Below are 22263 nucleotides of genomic sequence, written 5' to 3'. Positions count from 1 at the left end.
ACAAATGTAAGTTACATTTAGCAAAATATGGGAATTGCAATTGCAGTTCAATCATAATATCAATGTGATTCCCATTACTGGTTTTTGTAATATGCTCACTGTCATGACGCTGGGTGTCCCCAGTCACCGGGAAGAAATACGTGAGTTGAGGGCAGCTCAAGCCTGTTGCTGTCATTGAAATTATTCTGTTAGTTTTTCAACTTTTATACTTTATGTTGGGCTGAGCCATGTAGTCAGTTCCCCCATGCAAGTCTGGCTAACTCAGGATTCACCCTCTTTCAACTTTTATACTTTATGTTGGGCTGAGCCATGTAGTCAGTTCCCCCATGCAAGTCTGGCTAACTCAGGGAGACATTCACGCTCTTTTAATGAACTCAAGGAGAAACATTTAAACTATCAGTTGATCCACTCAACTGTTGATAGCTGCTTATCTGAAACAAAGGCCACCATCTAGACCCCTGCATCTAGTCAACACAAAGTTGAGATAAAGTCAGCTTCTTTGCAACAGCTGTGGTCAGTCACACCCTGCATTATTCCCTGAGTTTCTTGGCCACATTGCCTTGTCCATCTCCAGTGAGCCTTCTTCCATTTTAGGGGTTGATTCAAAGAGTCACATTCCACTTCTAGGGGTTTAGTCGGTCACAAGAGGATGCAATACTCTGATAACCCACACTAAGAGATGGCTGACTGCTTCAAAGTCACACAGTGAGATGGACTTAAAATTAACACAGAGGACAAAAAAACTGCCAGCCTGGTTATGACAGGTGATCAAGAGAAAATCTGTGCTATAGCATATTAAGACCCAGTGAGCTACAGCTCCAAAGGAAGTGGCAGGATGTCTTTGCTTAGGGAAACAGACTATTTTTTGCTAATTGACAAATGAAAAGTGTCAAATATGGGACTTCTGTTCAATATTGGTGCTTTTTTGCTGGTAGTTCTGAAGCTGCACTGAACTGTGTAAATCAGCATGCTGATTTTCTCTGGCACTTCAGCTCAGGAACTGCCGTTTCCCAGTCTTGTTCTCCTTTCTGTCCTCATTTATCCTGCAGAGGTTAAAAAGTAATAATGGATAAACCTGGATACTTCTTAGGCAGAGACCTCCTCTAGAGCTGAACTACATCTGAAACTGTACTGAAGTGTAGGTCAAAATCTTGGCTAGGACATAGAGTAGATGATCAGCTGGAAATTTTTTCTCCTCCCCCATCCTAAAGCTCAGCGAAGCCTACAGAATATAATGTCTTCCTAGAACCATTGTGAAACATCTGAAGCTCAGTGAGAGGGGGAAAGAATGAGTGGGATATCAGATGCAAAGTGACTTTCAGGGATCAGTGCGTTAGAAATTTGCTAAGCAGAGGAGGGCTTCTATTAAATTTTCTGCTAATTTAAGAAAATAATTTGTACAGATAGAATACTCTGGTTATTTTTGTTAATAATTAGCCTCTAGAAATAGCAGAGCTCTACTTTTTCATGTGAATTTTAGCTTACTGCCTGATACTGAGAAAGGGCCTAAAAATAACTGGTTTTATAGTTGATTAGCACTTTCTGGTTCTTGTTTCCTGTCACTAGAGAATCAGTCAAAATGATGATAGGGCGGGGAAGAGGCTGTCCAGTGGTACAGCTACTTCCCCTAGAAGAAACACATCGTTGATAATGGTGACGTAGCAGATACAGTTTGTTATAGTACCTATTATTCTATATTGCTCACTTCTGTAATTTTAAACAATGAAGATTTGTTGCTTAGAAGTTAGGTAACTAGCAGGTGTTGTGTTTGTAAGTGTGTGGAATTGTAACTAGTATAAACTGTGTATCCTAGAAGCATTGTTAGATTCTAGTGAAGATTAACCTTGGAAACGAGAACCATAAACAAACGTGGTCCAGACAGGGCTCGGAGACAAACCTCGACCTTATAAGGAAAGAAAGAAACGGGTTCATGAAGAGTTCACTACCCTGCCGACCACCAGAGACCACCCGAGACCCTCAAGAAGACCCTAAAGGCTTTAGTGCGCATGCGTCTAGGATGATGTAATATTATAATTAGTCCTTGGAAAGTTAATGAATATGTAAAAGAGAAACTTAAAATATGTCTGAGAAGCATGGATATAAACAGAAAGGTGATTAGACCAGGTGCGCTTGATTTGTGGCAAGTCCGTCGAGCACCCAGGCCTGAATAAAACAATACCTCTCCTGAGCGTGTGGAATTGGTTACTTGCACACCGGGCATGAATCCGCTTTTTGGACAACAATGGGGGCTGTAGCCCCCTCCCTTTTCTCAACAGATTTTCATGCACTTGCCAGGGGGATGTAAAGTAGCTTTAAAGTACCAAGCTATTTTTGTTTCCTTTCCACTTTGTCTCCATCTTGAGGAGTTTCTCATAAGGGGGTATATCACTTGTGATTTATTTGTACATCACTGGAACCATGATTCTGCTCAGCAAGGCAGGCATTTATGCAGCAGCAAGGATAGCAGCAAACGATAAGAAAATCACAATGGAAAGTTCACACTTCTCTGGCTTTGTAGCTTTGTTGTCCAAAAAGCGGATTCGTGCCCGGCGTGCAGTTAACCAATTCCACATGCTCAGGAGAGATATCGCTTTATTCAGGCCTGGGTGCTCAGTGGACTTGCCACAAATCAAGCACACCTGGTCTAATCACCTTTCTGTTTATATCCATGCTTCTCAGACATATTTTAAGTTTCTCTTTTACATATTCATTAACTTTCCAAGGACTAATTATAATATTACATCATCCTAGACGCATGCGCACTAAAGCCTTTAGAGTCTTCTTGAGGGTCTCGGGTGGTCTCTGGTGGTCAGCAGGGTAGTGAACTCTTCATGAACCTGTTTCTTTCTTTCCTTATAAGGTCGAGGTTTGTCTCCGAGCCCTGTCTGGACCACGTTTGTTTATGGTTCCCATTTTCAAGGTTACTCTTCACTAGAGTCTAACAATGCTTCCAGGATACACGATTTATACTAGTTACAATTCTACACACCTGCAAACACAACACCTGCTAGTTATCGAACTTCTAAGCAACAAGTCTTCATTGTTTAGAATTACAGAGGTGAGCAGTAGAATTACAGAAGCGAGCAGTATGGAATAGTAGATACTATACCTACTGCATCAGCTTCATAACTCTTTATGCAGTGATCTGCAACAAACTCTTCCTCTTCACTGCACTCAACTTTGATATTTTCAGTACGGGCTCCTATAACTTCTGTTGCTATTTCTACAACATGCTGTGCCTTGTGATGTGAGGCGTTTTAAAGTAATCTGGCACATGAATATCTTTCTTCACTTGGAGATGAATAAAAATAGTCAGTCACGTTTACATTTCTGCTCACTACTTCCAGATAACAGAGCATGTCTTCCCTGGCTTATAGTTGATCACAAAGTTAAAACAACTGCTAACAAAGCTAGGGTTTCATGCCTCATAAAATTGTCTTGTCCTTAAAAATAATTTTTTTTTTCACAAAAAGAGCGGAATTGCCTAGTCATCCTTAAAATACAACTACCTACCATCTGTGAACAGGCCCCTAATGTTCTGACTATAGATCCCTATGCACCATTCATGGCTTCAGAGCCGTGATGATAGATAGTGTGTAATTCAGAAGTTATGTGGAATTACATCAGCTTACCTGGGTGACCACCACACATTACGGAGGCTTCTTTTATAGGGCCTTGCACACTGAATGTTGGACTTTGCAGAGAAGTGAAAGGGCAGCCTTTTTTTATCCAATGCAGTCTATCTACACTGGAGCTATACTGTAGAAAAGAAGTATTGACACTGATGAGTCCCCTCTGACGCACATAGAGGGGAAGGGGCTAACAAGGGCAGAACAGTGAGAAGCCTAGATCCTCATCCCAGCTAGTCCAACTAGTTTGTGCAAAGGCAGTCCTAGAAAACTGCCTCATTATTTACTGAGCCCCACATTACAGGAGGAAAAGGAACTAAATCGTGACTTGCTAAATAACAATATAGACTTTGAGCTACTCCCAGGGAAACATAGCACGGAACAATTTCTTCATCCTGTTTGATTGCAAAGTGTCAGATCTACCCAAGCAACAAAGAACATCACTCACCAGGAACCTTGAACTATCAGTGGTCATGTGCGCACAGGAAGAACTATTACCCTTTTTCCAGCTACTGCCTCACAGTACCCAGGTGCCCTAGTGCTGGATTGACAGGACTTGAAGACTCCACTCAGACAGCCACACATAAATCTGAGGGTTTTCATCCTGTCTCAAAAAATGAGGCAAGACTGGTGCTATTTGACTACTTGTATTGCAGAATATGAGGGGAAGGGAAAGACCAACAACTGTAGTTTAAGCAGTGCTGTTGCAGCTATATGACACGTTCGCAACCTTCTCACTCTGCCATGCCAAACCTGATCATGGGAGTTGGAAGTGGTAGTGTGAGTTTGGCCCCTGAACAGCACAACATAGCTGAGTGTTACTTCTTGTTGGTATAGAAGTGCTTGCCCAATCAGGCCAGATGGGACATTAAAATATCAGTATCAGTGCAAGTAGTAAGCATTTAATGTTAACAATTGTCACTACCAAATATAGAGGTGACTCTGCAATGAATGCCCAGGAATGAAATTGATACAGTTTATTTTTAAATTCCTTGAATTTGTGACCAATAGTTTAAAATCAGCTGGAAGACCTGATGCATTTTATTAATGCAGAGATATTTCTTCCCCTTGTGCAACTTCCTGAAAGGCAAATCAGAAATAATACAATACTAAACTTGGAAAAAATCTTTGTTTCCCAGAGGCTATGGCCTAATTCAAATGGAAAATTCTGCTATTAGCTTTTCCTCTTTCAACAATAGATAGGCAATAGACATACCTCAAACTTTCCCTCTCAACTACCACAAAAGCTAAGCCTCTGATAGCCCTGTAAGAACAACAGGCTGTTTCCCCTTCTTATATCTGTGCATCTTGATTGCTTTTGTTCTAGAGAGTTTTGGATGTAGTGCTGCAAAGAGAAGAGATCTGTCAAAACTGAAAACCAGAAATCTCAGAAGGAAAATCTGTTGCAGGAAAACGTACAACATAGTTTATACCTACTGCTTTTTTTCTGGATAATTGAATGGAAGAGAAGGAAAAGTATTCCATGGTGATCAGTCAATTTAAGTGCTCCCTGGCCTTTAATGGCTATTTTAGGTATTAGGCGCACTTCAAATTTTGATAGAAGTAATACCAGTTACGTAACACATGGCTGGCAATAAAATTCTTAGCTGTCACAGTTGACCTCAGTCTTTAATTTTAAATTCCCATGATGATATCAGAATTTCACCCAGTCAACATTGATAGGCTGAGGACCACTCATTAAGGCACCTTCCTGTTTTTCACTACTGTAATGTCTCAACTTCTATCAAATGAATGAAGAATGATGAAATTAAATGAAATTCTCACCTTCTTTAGTCAGAAAAGAAGAGGCTTAAAACAATAGGAAGGTAGGAAGGGTTGGGGTTTTTTCATCATTTGGTTTTATTTGCCTTTCATGAATCCTTAAAAGGGATGGGATGACCCAGTGGAAAGAAGGAACTTGCAGTGTTACCATGTCAGATGTAGCTGTAAATCTGTATGAGACCAGAAGCTGCAACCTGCAGGAGCCGCTGGCCTTCTCAGGCTGCTAGTTGCAGTTTGTGCTGCTCTGTGATCTACACACCAGAGTCAACTTCTGGAACAGGAGAAAGGCTGCTGTAACATGCAATAACCAAAAAGCCCATACTTGTTAGCAAGGCACCAAATTCAGAAGAGCTCTGTTATAAAGCATGTTGTTCCTAACTGTCCTGATAATATGGTACTGAGCCAGAAAAAGGCTAAGTCTGGAATGTCTCTCAGAAACACTGTAGCGCTGATGGTCTAGCCTTTATTTCTCAGCCTGCCAGATTTACTTACAGGTATCAATCTTGTGTCGAAATAACCAGTGTGCTTGAGTATATCCACGTCTTCCATTCCTGATCGCACTGAAGCATGGAAACAAAACCACAGAACATCTAGCCACAGAACATCACAGCTTGCCTCCTTCATGAGTTTTGAAATTCTCTATTTAATTCTTTACCTTTCAGATTCTTGACTCATGTGACAGAGACCATTACACTGTAACAAATCCTGTTTATTTGGAGGGAACAGCATGGTTATATGTGGAGATTTGTTTCCAAATTATTGATTGCAGTAACTTAGTCTCTACCCCATGAAACAAAGAATGAATTTAGCCATCTGCCAGCTGTACTTCACTTTTAATATTATCCACCAGAGGGCAACGGTTCTAAAACATGATTCCCCACTGAGCTGAAGCTGCGAAGATCTCTGACTTCAATAGAAGCAAGTTTGAGGCTTTAGCCAGCACTTGAGAAACTCCTCACCGTGCAACTTAGCTCACTTCTTATGAGGTTTAAGGGGCTTCAAACAGATGGGCAATGATAGAGTCTAATGATAGACCATCTGCTTTACACAACAGAGCACAAGGCATTTCTCCAGCTGTTCCTTGTAACAGGGATCTTGAAAATCATGAAGGTGTTGCAGTTATCTGTGACATTAAATCTAAAACAATAATAGACATTAGGTCTATCACATGCCAAAGATAATCAAAATGCAACCTTGTCCTAAAGAAAGGTACCTCTCAGCACTTTTTAAATAATGCTTTGCTATCTTGTAATGAGGTGCTTTGCTATTCTTTCATGAGGTACTTTGCAAAGAGTAAATTTCAGTTAATAGTAATAACATTTCTCTCATATTTCCTTCTATTCTATGCTGAACTAGGACTGTTCATGCCCTGCACTGGACCCTCTACTCTACATACATTGCAAAATTTCCATCTTTATAAACAGGAACACAACTTCCACACCTATACCTACAATTTGTCACCTGTTTTTTTGCTGCTGTACCAAAGCTGCACTGTAATGTGCAGTAAACAGTCAAGAGGGCAGGTTGGATGAAGAGCATTTTTATTACCTGCACTGGCACACAAAATGGTCTAGAACTGCTCAGACTTTTATAAATGCTACAGATACTTAACATCACTCCCATCCTTACATGCTATCATCTCATTTCCTATCATTTCAGTCCAATTCTGTTACATGTAGCTTCAAAAGCTTTTCATTCCAGAGTGTCATGTCCTCATGTTCTTCTCATAGTGTGCATTCTTTAATCTTATGAAAACAGGTTCTGTTCCTATTTTGTGTACAAATCTATAAATGCAAATTTATAACCCACCCTATAATCTACACTAGGCTCAGGTTTATAAGTTTATCCTGCCATTGCCACCTGTATCTCCTGCATAGTACAAATATAACTGCCCGTGTCTTACTATCATAGAATAATATGGGTGGAAGGGACCTCTGGAAGTCATCTAGTCCAGCATCCTGCTCAGAGAAAAGATAACTTTAAAGCTAGATCAGGCTGCTAAGGACCTTCTCCAGCTGACTTTTGCAATCTACAAGGTTGGAGACCCCAGAGACCCTCTAAGCATTTGTTTCAGTGCTTAACCTCTATTGGGGGAAGAATTATTCCTTTATACCCAACTAGAAATTTGCTTGCTTAATTTGTGACCTGTCACTAAGAAGATTCTGGCTTTTCCCCAATGTAGTCCCCATTAAGAATCTTGACAGTATATAGTACCCTAGGTCAGATCCACAAAGGTATCACAGTTCCTATCTTGTATTTACATTTAGAGATCTAAATTCCTTTTTAACTTTCAAACAAGTAACAGATTTGGAAACCTTTGTGATCTTTGCATTCCTTCTTGCTACTCAGCGTTATTTCTGCTGCTGCCTAAATATACCAACCATGCCTTTATCATTCTGAAGACCTGCTTGCATCTTTTACTTTGACTTTTTGAGGATTTGGACATGTAGTATATAATCAAGTTCCTTGTATGACTGCTCAGTCTCAGTTGTTCTGGGCAGAGACTTTATTCTAAAGCAAACAATAGAGCCTCGGATTTCGGAACATGCCTCAGTGTTTTCACAATATTTTTACTATCACCATTACCTTAGGGATAACATGTAGCAGCTGTAATGTACAAGCTATACTTGTCTGTTTGCTGATAATAAATGGGCAGGTTTGTCTATGACAGGTTGATCTGGCATTTCAGATACTCCATGTAGAAAGTTGAGAGCAGCGCTTGACTTTGAAGTGGCTGAAAAAGGAGTAGCTTCAAAGCAAGCAGTTTTAAGAATCAGTTCTCTCTCCCAATTTTCTTACAGAATCTGTCTGGCTAGATTTGCAGTTTTAGAGTTTAGAGAGATTTGCAGTTGCATTGAACTCATAGTTATCTGCAATTTGAAATAAACTGAGCCTAATTTTTATCAAGCAGAAAGTAGATTTATAGCTGCTGAGGAACTGGCTATTTCATCCTGATTTTGAGAAATATCACAACATAAAGCCTCCACTAAGAAAAACAAAATCCACAACGAAAGGCAAACGTTCTTTACCGGTCTTTGAAGGCCCTACTTCCTGAAAACATGTACCTAATGCAGATATATGTAACATCCTTGTTTCCAAGCAGTAATGTCTGTCTGAAGTTGAATGTTTGTCTCATCTGGTCTCTCTTGGAACCTCTTGATTTCTGGCCATCTAGCACTCCTTGTGAACTTCACGTCCTTAGCATAAAAAGGTTTTTCCATGAGTAGGGAAGCTAATGAAACCTTGTTTCCTAAGTATGTGCTCTTTATCCCCTCATCTCCCAACTTAGTTCTGAGCTCTGCCTAGACTTCTTCCTACATCTTCATTACTGATCATACAGTATGGTTAGTCTGGAGACTATATATTACACATATAACACAAGGCCGTTAGCTTAATAAACTTAGAGCAAGTAGAAGGAATGACAACTGAAGTCTGGCTGCTTCAATTTCAGTAGATCATCAAATTGGCTATTCTTCTACCTAATTTCTGATTTTCAAGAATTGTATAGGAATACGAATGTGTTTGATATTTCCACTCTTCTTTCAAATTAGATTGGGTTGGACAAGCTCAAAAGTTACCAATGGGAGACACAGACAAGATACTGTGGCAGCTTCATTTCCTCAGAAAATCAGATTAAAACTTCTCTTCTCAGGTAATGAACCAGATTCTTTGCTCAATCCAAAGATCACTTAAGATATGTTCCCACAAACCTGGGACAAAGACTTATTTCAAAAGGATACAAGATGAAGGAGTCAAGGGAGTTTTTAGCCTCTACCATTGTGTAATGACTTGCAAGAAGCTGTTTTAGAAGTAAGTCTAAATTTTGGCAGGAGGATAGCAAATACCTCTTACATTTGGCTATGCCTTTATATCTGCAGCAGGAAGAAGCTGTATTGTTGGAACTGCTATGGTGACTGCGTATCAGGTGATAATCTCTTGCATGCTAAAGGTGTAGATTATTAAATTCAGACTAACGAAAATGGTGCTAGGCATATTCTATTCTAGTAGTTCTGACACACAAAGCTATCTGGCCCAAGAAATAAGTACAATCAACATTTACATACGATAAAATCATTTGTTTAAAAATAAGAGAATGCTGAAATTGAATCATATTAAACTATAATTCCATTCTTAATGAGTGTAGTTTCTTAATGAAAGGGTAAGAATTTCCAGACAGAAGATACTCTTAACCTCTTCAATGCCATAAAAATGTCATAAATAACTAAGAATTTGTCCAGGAGAAAACACAGCAGGTTGAACAACTGTTTTACAAGGATCGGAATTTTAACATCCAGCCCTGTGTCTCCATAGTAATATCAAGAAATGAACATTGAAATTCAAGTTTATTTTTACTCTACACACCTCAGCTTTTGTCACAAACCTCCTAAAAATGAGTTGTGCATATTTCACCATCTTGCCTCTCTGTAGGCAGATAGATATATCTAAAAGGTTCAAATTTTCAAAATAGCCTATGATTCTCTCTTTTGTGTTATGGGAATTGTACATCCAGACAGCCTCATAAGTCCATGCTGTCTTAGGTCCAGTTTTCAAGAAAGAAGAATTTCAACAGTTTCCATTGATGCACATGGGCAACTCCACATATCTGAAACTCACATCCATCACTGAAGTGCCTATATGTGTTTTAGAAACCTATGTCAAGATGTTCAGATGTGAGATTTTCAGAAATGAATGAGGGTTATGAATCTTGCCTTTTGTAAGAATTCAAAACTTTTTAAAAAGCAGTCCTGTACTAATACCTTTGATACATCTGTAATCTACCAACCTTGTCCACAAGGAAAGAGGAAAGAAACTTTATTTAATTTTTAAAAGTAGGAAAATATTTCCCTAATTTCCTTTGACTTAATGGTTGAAATGATAGAGAGCAGCAGGACCTAAGTCCCATAGCAATGGTAGAAAAAGATTGCTTCTCAGATCCTTCAGACCCTCCAACTCTATCTTCAGTAGCAAATAAGAGGTGGAAAAATAGAGGGCTGCACATTGAGCACAGTGATGAATGGATTCTGAGGCAGCTGCTTGCATTCTTTCAAACTTCATCTGCATTAGCAGTGCCCAGTGTTGTGGTACTGTGTGCAGCTGGCTGGAATCCGTATTTGTAATAAACATGGTTTATTCAGATAGAATTTGTTAGATTCTTTTCATTGATGTGAGGTTTACCCCCGGCCCAGATGCTTTCCCTTTTCAGGAGTTATTCAAAAGGTGAGTTGTTTCTGACAGGTAGTGCTAAGCTTGTAAATCATATCAAGGATTCTTTTCAGTTCTGGAAAGAATACAGGAAGCTGTTTTTCCTCGATAGCTTTTCTCTTGGAGGCATGTTTTCTCCTAAAGTAGTTATACCATATCCCTAAAAGCATAGTTGTTTCTAGTTTAGCAAGCACAGTGCTTTATTGTTTCTGATACAAAGAATAGCTTTCATTACATTTCTTTATTTTGTAATTGTCCACTGTGTTTATGTTTTCCCTGGGTATTTGTTGTCACAGGACATGAGTTACTCTTGACTGAAATTGTTCACAGTGTCTATAGCAAATCTATGACAGAGGGATTTCCTGAGCCCTACTCACAGAATTATTCTTGTAATTGTGACCCTGCCTTGTAGTTTCAGAATTAAAATGCTACACACAGAAGTTATAGCAGTAGGTATTACAGACGCTGCAAAAAATTACATCATTTTAATTTGAAACGTCTGTCTGGTGTTAATATGCCTAAAACAGAAATTAAGTAGCTGATTTAAGGTCCCTGTGACAGAGTGCTGCTGGCTGAGAAGATCACTACCCCTATCCATTTTTCTGTTACCCCTTCTGCATGAGGCTATGATACCCATTGCACAGGATGAACAGTGCATGACCTAATGGTATTCACAGCCTAACATTGTCACACAATCACCATCAACACATTTTACCACAGGCTGCTTGGCTGCAAACTAAGACACCTAAGAAGCAGACCAAATAGGCTTCTACTTCTTCCTCTACATAGGATATGTACTGTCTGACAGAGATGTAGATGGACAGCTGAGAGCAGTAAGTCTTCAGGTACTTTAGATAAACCTGAAAAGGACTTTGAGTCAAAGGTCTAATACTGCCTCAGTAGCTTAATAAAAGCTATCTTGCCACTCTTTGGCTGTAGCACAATTCAGCTGTCTTGCAGACTATGAGATAACAAGGTTAATTCCTTTACAGCAAACAAAATCATTCAGACGACTTTCCTAGCCTGAGTTGCTGAATTTAGTTTCATTCTGTTTGTCTTTAGTCAGAATAAGCCTTGTTCTCATAATCCTGCCTAGACAAATTCCATGCAGCAAGCAGCAGAACTGATATTGCCTGAGACTCAGATAGAAGATTCACCTTCAAGACTAGTCTCTTTTCCTGTAGAAAATGCTTTCCATTGTACAGCAAACCACACCTGAATTTGTAGTTTGACAGCAATTGAAATGGTAATACCCCTTTGGTTTCATTTACAAAAACTGACAGATCTTCTCTCCAGTAGGTAGCTTTTGAGCAATTGCCTGTGATGTACTATCTTGTGTCTGGAGACCTTCTTACCTAAGACAGGAACGGAATGAAGAGTTCAGTGACTTTATATTTACATATTTTGCTTGTAAAATGATGCAGAGGACAAGATTTTGGAGAAAAGTGTAAGACCTTACAGAGGTCATATTAAATTAAAACCGAATTCCGAACATCTACAGTTTAAGTCTTTGTAATCCAGCAGACAAATACAGAAAGGACAACAGGGCAAGGTAACTGCAAAAATTTGATAGTGTGTACACCAATGGAGAAAAATGTTAGGATATAACCTCAAGTATGTAATTAAAAGTATCAGGATTAAATCTGGAAGGGTTGAATATTACAAGCAACACCTTGACAGAATAAGCTGTCAAGGTGTTGCTTGCAATGAATAGGCAATGAAATAGTTTCTTAAGAGAAATGACTGCTGATGGACATTTTAAAACTAGACAGGACAGAAACACAAATACCAATTGGGAACAATTGTATTCTGGGTGGGAGGTGAACTGGGTGAGGTGATAAAGACAAAAATGTCAGAAATAGAAAAGACATAAATAAAGCACTTCTCGATCTTTGGAGATGAAAGGTGTTACAGGAACATAAACCACTAATATTCCTTTTTCACAGATGGACCAAAGAAACCATCAAAACATGACACATTTAAATCCTCAAATGAACAAGGGAAAAAATGTGAGGGGTTTTTTTTATATTGAAGTAAACTGAACTAAGCTAATTGATGCTATTCAGAGAGAGTACAAGGGATAGATGTCTCGTAGTATCAAGCTATAGAAGACAGAGTGAACTTTGTGAAAGTTCTCCTATCTAGGAGAGGCTCAGGCAAATCTGGTCTCCACTGGGAATCTACTAAATCTGAAAATTAAAAAAAAGTACAAGAGTAGGTGACATATTTTAAGTAGGATTGACCTTCTTAATATATGAATTTGCAGGTGACTTAGTGCACATGTGAAGCTGTAGCGTCTTGCTCAGTCTTTCTCAGTTTTCAGCATTTTGCTTCATGTTAAGGATGAAGGATGTAGATATACTTATGGGCCAGACCATGATCTGTGTCTCATGTTTGTGGAACATTCTGTCTTCTGTCTTAGATGCTACAGGTGTCAAATCTGAGCCAAGGGGGTGTGAGTATTCTGGCTCTATTGAAATTTTGGTGTTGGAGATGCAATATGCAAGGAAAATGAAGCGGGTGTTGGTAACACATAATTCCTGCACCTCCCAACAACAGGAAACTAAATTAAGGGATCACATATCCCACACAGCTCCCTACAGTGCTTTCTGGACACACTGGGAGACTTCAGATAGTGTCAGGGACTTTCAGATATTGTGAGCATTCTCAGACCTACCTCATCAATACAGCAGATACATTACCTGACAATTAAGAATCGATTGTGAATCCTGTCCTTCTTGTTAGCAACACTGTGTTCAAAATCCTTTGATTATGAGCTCTTCTTTGCAGGGTGTCATGGTTTAACTGCAGCCAGCAACTAAGCACCACACAGCCACTCTTTCATGCCGCCCCGGGACAGGATGGGGAAGACAATCAGAAGGGTAAAAGTGAGAAAACTCCTGGGTTGAGATAAAGACAGTTTAATAGGTAAAGCAAAAGCCACGCGCGCAAGCAAAGCAAAACAAGGAATTAATTCACTACTTCCCATTGGCAGGCAGGTGTTCAGCCATCCCCAGGAAAGCAGGGCTCCATCACGCGTAACGGTTACTTGGGAAGACAAACACCATCACTCCGAACGTTCCCCCTTCCTTCTTCTTCCCCCAGCTTTATAGGCTGAGCATGACGTCATATGGTATGGAATACCCGATTGGTCAGTTGGGTTAGCTGTCCTGACTGTGCTCCCTCCCAGCTTCCTGTGCACCTGGCAGAGCATGGGAAGCTGAAAAGTCCTTGACTAAGTAACCACTACTTAACAACAACTAAAACATCAGTTCCATCACTCGGAACGTCCTGCATTTCCTTCTTCTTCCCCCAGCTTTATAGGCTGAGCATGACGTCATATGGTATAGAATATCCCTTTGGTCAGTTGGGGTCAGCTGTCCCAGCTGTGTCCCCTCCCAACTTCTTGTGCACCCCCAGCCTACTCGCTGGTGGAATGGTGTGAGAAGCAGAAAAGGCCTTGACTCTGTGTAAGCACTGCTCAGCAATAACTAAAACATCCCTGTATTACCAATGCTGTTTCCAGCACAAATCCAAAACACAGGCCCATAGTAGCTACTATGAAGAAAACTAACTCTACCCCAGCCAAAACCAGCACACAGGGGAACTATTTATTTACTACAACTTACTTCTCACAAAGCTGTGGCAGTTTGACAGAAAGACACTAAAGGAGAAAACCTAGGTCTTAACTGCCTTGTGTCAATGTTTGGAGTCACCCACTTCAGCCAACACCAATAATTTGCCATTATTTTGCACTGATGTAGGTATCTGCAAAGGAACATCAAGGAAAAAGCCATTAAGGAAATTTTCCAAGACAGAGAAAATAAGTTAAAGAGCCAGGCAGCCTAAATTCCACTTATGATATCGCATAGGTGTCTTTGGTCTTACTATCTCCCAGCTAGTTTCAATAATATCACTGTGCTAGACAGAGAAAGAAATGTTTTCTTTTAATGATGCCTCTTAACAATATTCAATGTTCTCCTAGGTTTGCCCCATCCCATCCCAGCCTCCTCAGCCTACTGTTGTTCCAAAGCCAGTTCAGTCTGTCGTACATGTCCCATTGCAACCAAGCTGCCCGGGCCGAGGCAAGATGGCAAAGCTCATCAATCCAGAAGAGATGACATCCAGAGATTATTACTTTGATTCCTATGCTCACTTTGGAATTCATGAGGTAAAATTTGTTTTTATTTCAGCAATTAATTAACAACAACCACAACAACAACGTTTTCTTTGATTTATTAGTTATTTATCCCCCTCCCACTTGCTCATGATTATATTCGTCTGCCTTTCCTCAGAAGATTGTATAATCTGGTTAAGTGCCAAAGATATCACTCACTTCTCTAGAGACCTGTACTCAAAACCTCTGTCCCACTTAGATCCTTATATATATGAATTCTCCACAGAGCTTGTATTAGCTATCTGTACAGTGGTGATCTTCATGAGTGCATCAATTTAGTGCATTTATGCAGGCTGCAAACTAATCCATGGAAACTACCTTATTGCTAAGTTAGGTCTTTTGTTCTCTTGCATATTTGAGCACAGATGCCAGCAGAACAGCTACTCAACTGACATGAGAAGCCAAGTAATTTCTTGACTCCTGGCACGTTACCTGAATGCACAGGCTGCATTAATGGGAACATATAGCCCAATAGCCTCCAGTAAATACACTCCTGGGAAGAATTCAAAATACACAGTGGACCACATTTATCGTCAAAAAGTTGACTTTAGACCAATTCTAAAGAAGACACTAATATCTTGTGTTTACATGACCCAAGAGGATGGGATCTTAAAGACTAGGATGCAAAAAGGCCAACAATGTGAAGTCAGTGGCACTTTTCACAAACCACATAACAAACAGTATCTATTTTCATTACTCTAGTAATTGTTTGTGGGGTGTATACATAAACAGAAAATTTCTATCTGCCAATTACATCTTGCCAGTGTAGCATTCAGAAATTCAATCCAAGAATGGAAGAAGATAGAGGAACAATTGAGTGAGAAGGAGACCTAAAAGAAATACTGAAGGACACATCAGATACCTGAAATCAGATTGAACTCCTGATGGAAGGTTGCAGCTCTGTAGGTCTCAGGGAGTGCAGGGAGTACCTGGGGCCTCTTGCTGAGGTTGGGAAGTGGGAGGTTGCCTCCTTGCCTACAGGAGGTGTGCACTGGTAGAGGATCTGTGTCAACAAGTAAAGGAGCTGCTAGAGGAGGTTAGCAGCATCAGGGACATGAGGAAGAGACTGACTGGATCTTCTCCAAGATCTTGAAGGTACAAGAGCCTAAATCCCCAACTGTATTGAAAGGAGGGGCAGTCAGAGTCTGTACTTATCAGGTTTGGAAGTGGAGACTTCTGTGATGGTGAAGGCTGGAAACTTGTGACTTCCGGCAACAGGAGGAAGGCTCCTGATCCACCTGCAGATCTCTAGCTACAGAATAGGTTCAGTCCCTTCACTGTAGATGAGGGGCAGGAAGTTCTGCCCAATGAAGCATCAGAACTAGTTGGCCCTTAGCCACGCAGAAGCACTGCGGGGAAGTGACAAGTGATAGTAGTGGAAGGCTCTCTTCTGCAGGGGACAGAGGCCCCCATCTGCTGACCTGACCTGCTGTTTAGGCGTTTGGATCTGGGACACTGTGGAGAGGCTCCTGACATTTGTCCAGCTCTTAGACCAGCCTTGGATTACTACTGGTACTCTTCCACATGAGCACCAATGAGACCTGGAGCATATCAAGCGTGACTACACGGCTCTTAGGATGATGATCAACAGCAAGGTGTGCCAGGTGTTTTTTTGCCTCAATTCTAATTGTGCAAATAAGGACTTGAGCAGAAGTGCTCCTGCAGGACCACAATGGTTGTGCATCTGGTGTCAATGATAAGTTTTCAGCTTTTATGTCTACAGGACCCTCTTAAATGATTGAGGTCTGCTAGAAAGAGATGCAATCCACCTGACAAACCAGACCAAAAGCATCTTTGCCAACAGGTTGGCCAACCTGGTGAGGAGACCTTTAAGCTAGGAATGATAGAGGAAAGAGATGATGACCCACAGTCACATGGGCAAATGATGGACCAAGTTGGTAAGCAAAAGATGCAGGGTGGTGTGGACAAGACCTCGTAGTCAGTCAATAAAACAGAGCAGAAAGGCCCCTCTCCAAGTGTAAGCACACAAAAAAGGAAGTACCAAGAGGCAGCATTATGGGAGAAGGTCTTATATCTTTTCTGGAAAATCAACATGACAGAGAGCCTCTCTAAAGTGCCTGTACCCTAATACATGCAGCCTGGGAAATGAACAGGAGGAATTAGAGGTCAGTGTGCAGTTGCATGGCTACAGTCTCACAGGGATCAAGAGATGCTGTGAGATTGCTCACACAACTGGAATGCCACAATAGCTGTAAACAAGCTCTTTAGGAGGGACAGACTGGAAAGGTGAGAAGGGAGGCAGAGCAGCTGAATGCATGGAATCATGTCCACTATGGGACAGATGATGTTCCAGCTGAGAGCTTATGGGTCAGGATTAAATGGCAGACTAACATTGTTGTGGGTATCTGCTACAGACCACCTAACCAGGAAGAAGAAGTAGATGAGGTCTTCTTCAGACAACTGAAAGAAGTCTCAGGTCTGCATGAGACGTGAGTCTGATTTCTGGTCCATGGGAGACTTTAATCACCCCAACATCTGCTGAAAGGCAACAGAACAGGACATAAGCAATCCAGGACATTTTTGGAGTGTGTGATGGTAAATTTCTGGCACATGTGACCTGAATCTATGTGGGGGAGGGAGGGGTGTGCGTGGTGCTCTGCTGGTCCTGATATTTACTAAAAAGAATGAACCAGCTGGGCATGTGATGGTCAGGACAGGTTTGTCTGCAGTGACCATGAGATGGTGAAGTTCAGGATCCTGAGAGCATGGATGCTCTCTCAGGATCCATGCTATTTGTCTTGTTAACAACCCTGTGTTTCAGGAGAACAGTCTTCATCCTTTTCAGGGATCTGCTTGGAAAAATCTCATGGGAGATGGTCCTGCAGAGAAGAGGTGTTCAGGAGAACAGTCTTCATCCTTTTCAGGGATCTGCCTGGAAAAATCTCATGGGAGATGGTCCTGCAGAGAAGAGGTGTCCAGGAAAACTGGTTGATATTCAAGGCTCACCTCCTCCAAGAACAGTCCATCCCGACATGCAGGAAGTCAAACAATGGTGGCAGGAGGCCTGCATGAATGCACAAGAAGTTCCTAACAAAATTCAAAGCAAAAAAGAAGCATACAAGAGGTAGAAGAAGGGTCAGGTGACTCAGAAGTAATTTCAGGGCCAGGGTTAGGAAAGCTAAGTTGCATCTGGACATGAATCTGGCAACGGATGGGAAGGGTAACAAAGCAGGGCTTCTCTAGGTGTATTAACAGCAAAATGAAAACTGGGGGAAAGGTGGGACTCTTGCTGAATGAGGCAGCATATCTGGTGACAAAGGACATGGAAAATTACTTCTTCAGTTCTGGTTTTACTAGTAAGACTTGCCTTCAGGAATCCCAGGTCCCTAAAATGAGTGGCAAAGTCTAGAGTGAGGAAGACTTATCCTCAACAGAGAAGGATCACTTAAACAAATAGGACATACATAAGTCTATGGGACCTGATGGGCTGTCTCCTCCAGGGCTGAAGGAGCTGGTTGATGTCATGGGCACAAACTTAACTGGAAAAAAATATGTTTTACTGGGAGGTTGGTAAAATGCTGGCTATGGAGCCTCCATCCTTGGACATATTTAAAACCTGATTGGACAAGGCTCTGAAAAACCTGTTCATGTCGTTTGTGCCTTTTGTTCTTTAGTTGGTTACCACTGAGAAGAGTCTGTCTCTGCCTTCTTTTCTCCCCCACTGTTGTGGTTTAACCCAGCAGGCAGCCAAACACCACACAGCCGCTCACTCACTCCCCACGGTTGTGGGGGAGATGGGGGAGAGAATCGGAAGGGTAAAAGTGAGAAAACTCCTGGGTTGAGATAAAGACAGTTTAATAGGTAAAGCAAAAGCCGCACGCGCAAGCAAAGCAAAACAAGGAATTAATTCACTACTTCCCATTGGCAGGCAGGTGTTCAGCCATCCCCAGGAAAGCAGGGCTTCATCATGCGTAACGGTTACTTGGGAAGACAAACACCATCACTCCGAACGTTCCCCCTTCCTTCTTCTTCCCCCAGCTTTATATGCTGAGCATGACGTCATATGGTATGGAATACCCCATTGGTCAGTTGGGTTAGCTGTCCTGACTGTGCTCCCTCCCAGCTTCCTGTGCACCTGGCAGAGCATGGGAAGCTGAAAAGTCCTTGACTAAGAAAACACTACTTAACAACAACTAAAACATCAGTGTGTTATCAACATTATTCTCATATTAAATCCAAAACATAGCACTACACCAACTACTGGGAAGAAAATAAACTCGATCCCAGCTGAAACCAGGACACCTACTCAACAGATATTTATACACATTGATAGGATCCCCCTGAGCCTTCTCTTCTCCAGGCTGAACAATTCTAGCTCTCTCAATCTCTCCTCACATGTCAGATGCTCCAATCCCTTAATCATCTTCATGGGCCTTCACTGGATCTGCTCCAACATCTCTTGTCCCGGGGAACCCAGAACTGGACACAGGACCCCAGATGTGGTCTCACCACCTCCCTTGACCTGCTGGTGATGCTTTTTTTAGTGCAGCCCAAAATGCTGCAAGGGCACATCGTTGGCTCATGTTCAAACTGCTGTCCACCAGGTTCCCAAGCTCATTTTTGGCAAACACTGCTTTCCAGACAGCCAGTCCTCAGCCTATACTAGAGCATGAAGTTATTCCTCCCCATGTGCAGGACTTTGCATTTCCCTTTGTTGACTTTCTTGAGATTCCTGTCAGTTCTTTCTTCAGCCTGTTGAGGTCTCTCTGATTTGCAGCACAACCATCTGATGAATCAACCACTCCTCCCAGTTTTCTATCAACTGCAAACTTGCTGAGATTGCACTCATCCAGGTTATTACTGAAGGCATCCAACAGTATTTGCGCCAGTGTTGACTCCTGGGGGGACACCACTAGTGACTGGGCTCCAGATGGACTTTGTGCTGCTGATCACAACAATTTGAGAGCAGCAGTTCAGTCAATTTTCAGTCCACTTCACTGTCCATTTATGTAGACCATATTTCGTCAGTTTTTCAATGAGGATGTTATGGGAAACAGTGTTGAAAGTCTTGCTAATATCAAGATAAACAAGCATCCACTCCTCTTCCCTCATCCACAGAGCCTATTTCACCATAGAAAGCTATCAGGTGGTCAGTGATCTCCAAATCCATGCTGAACATTCCCAATCACCTTCTTGTCTTTAATGTGTTTTGAAAGTTTCCATGAGGGTGTGCTCCATCACCTTTCCAGCATTGTTGGATTGTTCCTTTGCCTCTTTCTTTGCCTGATACCTCCATGCTTTATGATGACAAAAATAGTCTTTTATTCATCTACAGTTATTGAGTACATATAGTCTCCTGCCAAGACAGGTAAGTGAGCAACTGATACATGTAACAATCCAGTGCACTAGTGCTTCAGACTGCTGAGCAGTGAACTGATTCTTTTTATCCTGAAATTCAAAAACTCATTTCCCTACTTGCTTAAACTATGAAATGATGGCAGCAGTATAAGCAAAAGTTCAGCCTTCTAGACCTAACAGAAGCATTTTGAGAAAATTAAAGTGTATATTGAATGGCCTACACTTCTCTTAAAAATGGCACTTGGATCTTGACCTCAGTTCTCTTTATTGATATAGTTTGACAGATATATTATGCACATTTGAGAGGAAGATGTCAATGAAATGCATGTATTGCTGCTGTGAGTGAACCAAAATCAGCACCTAATAGTGACAACTTATCTAGGTCATACATTAATATCTTCTGGAAATTGGTCATATAAATGAGTGAACAGAAGAGCAGTAAAGGAGTACCATACAGCACAGTATCTCTAAGATCTGCTATGGACTTCCTGCATCACTTTGGGCAAGGCTATCGACTGCTGTCTTCTAATGGTTTATGGAACAAGTTTTTTTGTGTTCAAAGAGGAACATCAGAAAGTCCCCGTGCTGAAGCTCTAAGTTGTGCATGATTTAGGAGAAAAGGAAAGCTTGGATTTCTGTATGGCTTCTGTATTTCTTCTGTCTATGCCCAAAACAGTGCTGTGGTTAGATTACATTCTGCATGTCAATTGTAACAGTGAAGTAACATTCTGAGAAATAAAATTGTACAAAGGACATCATGCTTCTTCTTAATAGTTCAATTCCAAGTAGCTGGCATTTTACAGTTGCTTTTATGTGTGCACCCTAAAGTACTTGAAAAACTCTTCAGGTTGTGTGTTAATAATACTTAAATTATAATAAGGGAATGCATCCAGCAGCAGTGTTGAATGCATATAAGCACTTCAAATAATAACGCAACGCTTTTTTTTCATCACAGGAAATGTTAAAGGATGAAGTGCGCACATTAACCTATAGAAACTCAATGTATCACAATAAACATGTTTTTAAAGATAAGATTGTCCTTGATGTTGGAAGTGGCACGGGAATCCTCTCTATGTTTGCTGCAAAGGCAGGAGCCAAGAAGGTATATGGGGTAAGAAGACTTTCTCTCATATTTTGAGTTTGTTTGTGCATTTTGCCTGAGAATTCGGCTTGGTGATTTACCTTTTCTCACTTGTCTTTGTTTGAAATTCTTCTCTCCAAGTTCTTCTGTGGCTTGATTTACAGTGACTTCAGTGGAGTTCTGTTGCTTTCTATGACCTGCAATAGTGTGCCTTTTCCAAATTGAGATATAATATCTTTTCTTGTATGAAATCTTGTGTGATCTGGTACATATCCACATTTCTTCTTGGCTGCAAAAAAATGTTAAAGGGACTCACTCCTACTCAGAGGGGTCAAAGGAACTATCTTGCTTGTTTAAATTCTTAAGTTCTGCAACTTTGTAGTCTTGGAAACAAATTTCTTTAATGCACTTTTCCCTGTACATTACAACTCAGTGAATCATGCAAGAAAGCATGTGCATGTTTTCTGTGCCAACAATAATGCTTTTCAGAGGCAGAAGGGAATGCTTACGTTAAATACATTGAACTTTAGGAGCATGAATGTGCAGTTCTCTGCAGAGAAGTCAATAGAGAGAGCATAGATTTGCTTCCTAAGTGTATTATTTGTACTGACTTTAAAATGACAAATACAATTTCTTTTTGCTTTGGATTTCTGTTTGCCCTGCAGACAAAACACAACATATAGAAAAGGGGAATTAAATTCTATTTCTCTGTGTTCTTCTTTAACAAAATTGTTTACTAAAACTTAGTTGGCTACATCTGTGCATTTGAAGACACTGATGTCACTGAATATCTAAACTGTGCGTCTTTATTACTGGTAATGATACATGAAATGCAAGGACTCCTGTTCAATTCTCAGGCTTATATTTTCAAAATCCAATGTTAATTCTGAGTGCCTCATCTGAGTATCAGACTAGAGCATGGAAGTATAGATAGCTGAAATCAGCAGGTACTGGCAAAAGTTTTGGAGTTTAAGCATGAGACAATATACAGAATTGGCAGCTAGAATGTATTTCTTTTAAACCAAGTACACAATTTATTATGTCACAGCCTCAGTGAAAATAATAGCCTTCTC

At 40.8% G+C, this 22263-nt stretch overlaps 1 protein-coding gene across 1 annotated transcript in view; it reads left to right on the top strand.

Annotated features, from left to right (window-relative positions):
- Nucleotides 1-103: 103 nt before the first annotated feature.
- Nucleotides 104-22263, top strand: part of LOC104077465 (protein arginine N-methyltransferase 8) — a 47982-nt gene continuing 25822 nt past the window's right edge. Inside the window, exons 1-4 of the mRNA XM_009578715.1 lie at nt 104-140; nt 13036-13139; nt 14599-14784; nt 21065-21220. Coding sequence (XP_009577010.1) covers nt 104-140; nt 13036-13139; nt 14599-14784; nt 21065-21220 — 483 coding nt within the window. The remainder of the gene's footprint in view (nt 141-13035; nt 13140-14598; nt 14785-21064; nt 21221-22263) is intronic.

The sequence above is a fragment of the Fulmarus glacialis genome, unplaced genomic scaffold, assembly GCF_000690835.1.
Source record: "Fulmarus glacialis isolate BGI_N327 unplaced genomic scaffold, ASM69083v1 scaffold6615, whole genome shotgun sequence".
In the NCBI taxonomy this organism is placed as follows: domain Eukaryota; kingdom Metazoa; phylum Chordata; class Aves; order Procellariiformes; family Procellariidae; genus Fulmarus; species Fulmarus glacialis.
This window is presented reverse-complemented; position numbering and strand designations above follow the sequence as displayed.